The sequence below is a fragment of the Neolamprologus brichardi genome, chromosome 2 (assembly GCF_056152115.1).
Source record: "Neolamprologus brichardi isolate AB-2024 chromosome 2, ASM5615211v1, whole genome shotgun sequence".
Lineage (NCBI taxonomy): Eukaryota > Metazoa > Chordata > Actinopteri > Cichliformes > Cichlidae > Neolamprologus > Neolamprologus brichardi.
Genome location: NC_142105.1, coordinates 6,190,853 through 6,198,062, shown reverse-complemented (window position 1 = coordinate 6,198,062; position 7,210 = coordinate 6,190,853). Strand labels below are relative to the sequence as shown.

Here is a 7,210-nt window from a genome sequence, read left to right as displayed (position 1 = left end):
TATCATTGGACCAAATGTCCCTGCTGATGAACCAGCCTGGCTGGTTATTTTAGACTTAAAAAATATTGTCGAGCTTGTAGTAGCTCCTGTTCACAGTCTTCAATCTGTTGCATATTTGGAATGTAAGGTCTCAGAGCACCGAAAGCGTTACCAACAACTATTTCCTAACCAAAAACTGATGCCTAAACACCACTTTATTGAGCACTATGCAGAAATGATCAAATGTTTTGGTCCTCTTGTCTCGTTATGGACGATGAGATTTGAGGCCAAGCATAGTTTCTTCAAACAGGCTGTTCGGAACATCAAAAGCTTCAGAAACATAGCCGGCTCTTTAGCTCGTAAACATCAGTTAATGGTTGCATATAGAATGCTTTGTCCTGATGATGAAAACTCTACAGATGTTACTCGCGTGACAGAAGTGCCGTTGGATGTCCTTAAAGACAATGTTGTGAAAAGTATCTCTAACAAACATCCAGACGTGACTGCTGTTAACTTAGCCACTGGCGGTTTTGTGAACAATATTCAGTACAAAAAGGGGATGATTGTTGTGCACGGATCATGTGGTGGGCTACCAGATTTCTGTGAAATTCAACATTTGTGCATTATTAAAAAAGAGACCCTCCTTATTCTGAAAAGACTAAATTCATGGTACATGGAGCACTATAGAGCTTTTCACCTACAAACAACAACAGATGTTGTTGTTGTATCCATAACAGAGCTGGCCGACCCATACCCGCTATGCGACTATGAAGTGGGACACTTGCGGATGGTCACCTTAAAAAGATATATTCACATTGGTAATTGTTTTATTTGTTTTCACTCATTGTTAGGTAAACAAACATTTGTGGCAACAAGTAAGTGTATTTTTTACAAATAAAAATGTCATGTTCTTTAGACTGTATTGAGTAGTGTTTCATGATCCAGGAATTATCTATGTATGTATTAAGAAATATTGTCTGCTGGACAGTATTTCTTAAAAAAATCCCTATGGATAATCTATGCACTGGTCTTGTTTTTCAGCTTGAAGAATGGCTGCTACTTTGAGGGTGATACTTGGAGTGGACAATTCATCCAAGTTGATGCTTCCTTCTGGAATCCCTGGTTCAGTGGACATTTTAAAAGAGGAAATACAAAGACAGTTTGGATTGACTGAAGATTTCAGGCTTCAATATAGAGATGTTGAGTTTAACAATGAATACATGAATCTAACCACAACTGGGGACATTAAAGACAAGAGTACAATCAAAGTAATTTACACTAATTTAAACTCTGCGCCGTCCACTGTGCCCACCACAGCACCCACAGCTGCCTCCAGAGAGACATTACCAGAGTTTGATGCACCATCCTTGCCAGACACTGACATCCTTTCCTCCTCAGACTCCAGTGCCTCTTGTTCATCTCTTCGCTTGCGGAAATGGCCCTTAAACTTTCTAATACCAAAGTTTAGTTTTGATGTGGAGTTTCAGTTACACAGAGCCCAGCAAGAATATGAAAACAATGGGACTCTCTTAGACCCGAGCCCAAAACTCAAATCTGACATATTAGATATGTTGGCCTCAGAAATTGCAAAATACAAAGTTTATCCATCAAGTGGAGATATTGATGATGTCGCTAAAGCGTTAATTCAAAAATATCCCTTTCTCAAAGAGACCGGATCTGGATCGGCTGTGAAGGCTGGAAAGTAAGCCTAAAATACAAAATGGCCAATTACCGGACAACACTGAGAAACATAGGGTGCCCAGAGGTGGCAATAAACACTCTACAACACAAGAGAGAACGAGAGAAGAGTCCACGTCGAAACAACGTCAAAAAGCCACGGAAAGCAGAAGTGAACTTTTTACCACAATACCCTGCAGGAGAAACGAAGAAAAGTCTGGAGGAAGAACGACAAGCACTACTGATTGAGGTGAAGAAAACAAACAACGATCAAATAATCAAAAGAAAGATGGATAAGACATTTGCACACAGAAGAAGAGAGGTGATTGAAGAGATGCCATTCATCGCAGAGTTCAAGAGCAGATGGCCGGCCCTCTTCAAAGTACCTGAGGTATGAGTTTGAGTCTTGGTTAAAAACTGGCCGTGAACAGAAAAGTACTGCTACAAAGCTGATGTCATCGAGCTGATGTCTTTTCAGCTTAGTGCAGCTAAATTGTGTTGTGAGAAGGGCAGCTCCAATGGAACGAAAAATTTTGGGAAAACAGGACGTTGCTAACATGATACACGTCAGAGTTTCCTTTTACAACTAAAGTGCAAAATTTGTGCATTTTGTGATTTTCGTACTGCATGGGTGAGGCACTCTTTTGCAGCCACCTGATTCTGCCGGTCCATCTATAAATGTTTTGGGTGGCATGTTGGAATAACTTGATTTAAAAATCTTTTTTTTTTTTTTTTTTTGTAATCGTAATTGATTTTGCACATTCCCATCTGATTAATCGATTTCTCCCCCCCCCCCCCCCCTTTTTTTTTTTTTTCTTTTTTCTTTAAATCAAACCTGGACAGCACCAGAACTTTTTGTCTGGGATTAGATCAGGTTTGGTCTGGATTTAGTCCTGTTTTTAGCTGAACTATTTAAAAATTGTATTTTTGAACTTTGTAGATCAATGCAGAGTTCACCCGAATCACCACAGTTCCACTGCTGTCCACATTCATGAGCAGTCTTGACCAGTACTCTGACCAGTTGATGAAGATTCTACGAAAAAAAGGAGGGGAAACAGCACGGCGGATCACAGCAGCGTTGTCTGCAATTTCACAGGTATTCTGTCTTGTTAAAATGTTCTGTAACTAATAGATTAGTTGCAGGTTGATCTCAGGTCTGGTTATTAACCTGTATGTTTAACTTTCTTGGGTCATTTTATGCTTGTTCTCTCTTGCGTTATACTTCTCATCTCGCTTTTGGCTTATATTCTGGATTTGGTCCTGACACAAAGCAGAACTAAGTAACTCATGCCCCTAGAGGCCATAAGTGCCGCTGCTGGCATTGTAGCTTTTTTCTTTTCTTTTTTTGTTACTCATTAATTGTCCAAAGGAATAATTAGCTACACTGAGAAAAGACAAAGGCAGAGGACATTTCACATTTCGCCACAACTCAGTGACACAATAGAGTATTTTTTTTCACTCAAACTTGGTATAAATACTGCAAATGTGGTGGTAACCCACATACCTCATATTAACATGACAGTGTGTAGTTTTTGTCATTAATTTTTGGAAATATCTATCAAAATGTTTTTGATTCCTTTGAACAACACTCCTATGCAACAACACTTTTCTTCCTTCTTTCGGGTGGTACACCACGCTAAAGCTGCATTTTCCATGACCCAATGTATCGCAATAAGTGTAATTGGACTCACAACTTATAATCTTTATGGGAATGAATTGGTAAGCTTCTCATTTTCTAACACAAAATACTACTTGCTTGCAAAAAGCATGTTTAAAATTACTTAGAAACAATTATGAATTGGTTAAACAACTAAGTTAAGTGAAGCGTGAATGCATCCTTAAAGCTGTGATTATATACCTGAAAATCTCATCAAAGAGTACATGGTAAGTTTATTTTTAAAGGGATATTCCACCCCTCAGTAAAATTTTGACTGTCATAATTCCCAGAGTTTTGTAAGTTGAAAAGTGTATTTTCTAAACAAGCCCAGGCATTCTCCTGATCTGGCAGCAATCAGTTTTCTTTAAATTAGCTTACAACAATAAAGTGCATGGGAAATACTAGGATTTTGTTTTCATTCACTTACATTGTTTTATGCAAAACTAAAGAAAATAACCCTGGTCAGCAGAATATTGATAATATTATTAATGCATACTCCTTCTGCCCTCTGTCCATGTTTCATGTATCTTCTTCTTGGTCTTTATTTGGTGATAGTCTTAAATCCACATTTTTCTTTGGTCTGTTCTCCTCAGTCTCATTCAGGGATATGTGTAATTAGGGTAGTGTGGACCATTTTAACTAAAATGGAATGAATAGATAGATGATGCGATGACCAAAATACAACGGATTTAAAATATTTCTGTCCTTTTCAGGATGTCAATGTGATGGAAGCTGAAGAGCTCGAGAGGATGGATTTGGGTGTTTATAAAATAATCCATGAAGGAGCACAGCCTGATGACTCCCTTGAAGATGTTGGCATCATTATCGAGAGATGCACCGTCTTGCCGGATCTTCTCGATGTGGCGAGCGGGTGTGCACTTTTGTTTGGGCTAATTTACTGCCTCAATCTGAGTTACCCAAAGCCACTTCGCTACACATTTGAGTTCTTCCAGAAGGTGCTCATGGGACTGGAAGACAAAAAACTGTCTAACAAAATACAAGTGCTGAAGAACAAACTCTGCCAAAAGGAGACGCAATGACTCTTCTAGATCGAAATGTCCCCCAAAATAAGTGCTCTGTTTTACTGTTTATAAATATATATATGTTGATCCTTGTTTGTAAATATTTTGTCATAGCTTTTAATATTTAAGAGATTTACTGAATGTCATTTTTCTTTTGATTGTGGAAAAGAAAACATAATTCAGAAACTGAGTTTTTTGAACTGGGGACAAAATTACCCAGATGGATATATTTTCTTGTTTCACAACATTTTCTTCAGTTTGAGTTGCTGTGGTAATTCTGCAGACTGTAGCCATTGCAGACCTACAACTGTAGATCCTGAAATCATTCTGTCAGGTTTGACATCCTACTCCTCACTACACTGTCACTTAGTTGAAACTGGAAAGTTGTTTCAGATGTTTACATTTTATTTTACACACTTCATATAATGTTGCATTATGCAGTGTTGTTTCCCTGTTTAAGCTTTGCCTCATTGAAGGCTTTTGTTCAAGTTGTTAAAGCAACACAAATTTTTTTGTATTTACACTTCATATTAGTTCTCGTGTACCAGGTTTCCATTGTAGGTCAAGGATCTTGAGTGTTATAAATGTTAAAGTGTATGTGCAAACAAATGTGAAAAGGTTCTAAGGTTGTCACCTGTACTCAAGTTAAGTGCTGGATTTTTGGTCTTAGCATTTAATTAAGAATATTTTGAGATTTGCTTTATGCATTTCTTTTATTGTAAAATTTATTATATAATAGAAAACTTTTTCTGAATCTGATTTTTGGAACTGGGGACTAAATCGTCCAGATTTACCTTTTTGTGTCACTTAAGTATTTTCTGTAATTGCATTATACAGTGATTTTTAAGTTTCTGTGGTAAATTTGCAGATCTGACTAATCACAAATTGTATTGAATTTGACATCTTACGGCACACTACAATGTCACTTTGTTGAAACTCGAAAGTTGTTTCCAATGTTTAAATTTTGGTCATGCACTTTAAGCATTTAATATTGCCTTATGCGGTGTTGTTCCCTGTAGAAGCTTTGCCTTGTTAAGGCTTACCGTAAATAAAGTTGTTGATGCAGCACCCTTTTTTTTTTGCATTTACACTTTATGCAAGCTTTGGTGTAAGAATGTTATAAATGGTAACGTGTGAGCAAGTGTAAAAAGTTCTTGAGTTGTCACCTGTACTGTGTAGTTAAGTGTTAGACCTTTGCTGAAGACCTCTGAAAGGTCCAAACACCTAATTACAATGTATAGATGACAACTCGGGAACCTTTCTAGACTTGTTTTGTTGGTACCTAAACATTTAGCATATAGAAAACTATTCATTAAATCATAATTAATCAAATTAATTAGGTCCAAAACACAATCTAAATGGTGCCATTAAATTCGAATTAATATTGTCAATTGAACCTAAAGCAATACAGTTAATAAAATGAACAAGGTGTTTAAATTCTAATTAATGGTGTTAAATAGTAACAATGAAAGGAAAGCTGTTGCTTTTAATGAACAATTTCACTTCTGATAAACATCACCATTGAAATTGCAGATAACAACCATATTGATTTATGTTTAATTGACCAGGTTTTGTGGAAAAGATTGCCTTAACTTTGTCAATTAAATCCAACGTTTTATTTCTTAGAGTGTAGTAGAACAGTACAGTACAGTCGTGACTGATAAGTTAAACTGCCTCTATTTAGAGCTTTTGGCTACAGCTTAAAGATAAGATATTTAGAGAAGAAGTGAATAAAATCTATTTTAATTGACCATGCCACCATTTTAACTGATTTGCTTGTTCGTTTTTTGTTGATTTGACATGTTTCAGTCTAGCATTTACTACTCCAACTGCTGTTTGTGCATTACTTTGAATATTTTAATGGTATTGAGTCCCACATCCAATTTGTGAAGCTCTATTTGGCAACGTTTCCTCATAAAAAAAAAAGTTGTTAGTGAATTAATTGTTGAATACCAGATGGATGCTAAATTAAACAAACCTTGGTTTCTTCCCAAACAAAATGTATAGCTGTGTTTGTTGTACGTGTATCTTGGTAAGTGCATAGTATTTGATATTTTATAATCAGTTAATAAGTAATGATTAGCGCATTCATTTGCATGCTAGAAAATCATTTTATAAGATAACTGTGACGAGTTTTTCATGCGTAAATCCAGAGTTCATGTTGAATCACATCCATCTTTGAACAGCAAGATCCTGATACCATCATCTCTCTTCTCTCCAGCAGCAACCTCAAATTTACTAAACTGTACAAGAGGAAGTCAACTTCCTCGAAATTCATGCACACTTTGTCACCACTGCTCATCTTCAATGAAGCCATCCGTATTGATGGGAGAGGGTGATTTATATTGCCATGACTACCATCCAATGGCAGCACTTGTTGATCAATCAAAGCTAATTTGATTGGATGGAATCCTTAAAGAACAGCCAGATGGGAGCCATCAGAGTCAGTCTGTCCACTGCAGACTCTGATTCACTTCCTGTTCCCAGAAGGCCACTGTCTGGGCTCTGAAGGATGATGCTGCACTACAGAGCTGGAAGACAAAGATTCGGCATTCTGGCTGAAATCAATAGATGCGGATGGCAAATTGGTCGGTAAACAAAAAGGGTGCTTTGATTTATAATGTTTTCTAATGTTTTCACAGAGGCTCTTGTTAGTGGGCTTCATCATTAGAGCCCATATCAAGTCACTAGAAGATACAGGCATAATTTCTTATGTATTTTTCATAATATGAACAAATCAAAATAACACAACGATTTGATCATTATGATATGTTCTCTGTAGCCAAAATCTTGTTCATTTGTTTTGTCAAATTAAAAATATTGCGAAGCCACCCTGTTGCTTCATTAGGATGGATAGATACGGTGTTTAGAGTCC

The 7,210-nt window shown here is 36.9% G+C and overlaps 1 protein-coding gene across 1 annotated transcript; it reads left to right on the top strand.

Annotated features, from left to right (window-relative positions):
- The first annotated feature begins 375 nt into the window (after positions 1-375).
- LOC148106055 (uncharacterized) lies at positions 376-5,388 on the top strand. Its single transcript, XM_087852426.1, has 4 exons — positions 376-797; positions 1,021-2,047; positions 2,597-2,752; positions 4,027-5,388. The coding sequence occupies exons 2-4, from the start codon at positions 1,700-1,702 to the stop codon at positions 4,351-4,353; spliced, it is 831 nt and encodes a 276-aa protein (XP_087708552.1). The 5' UTR covers positions 376-797; positions 1,021-1,699; the 3' UTR covers positions 4,354-5,388.
- Positions 5,389-7,210: the final 1,822 nt, after the last annotated feature.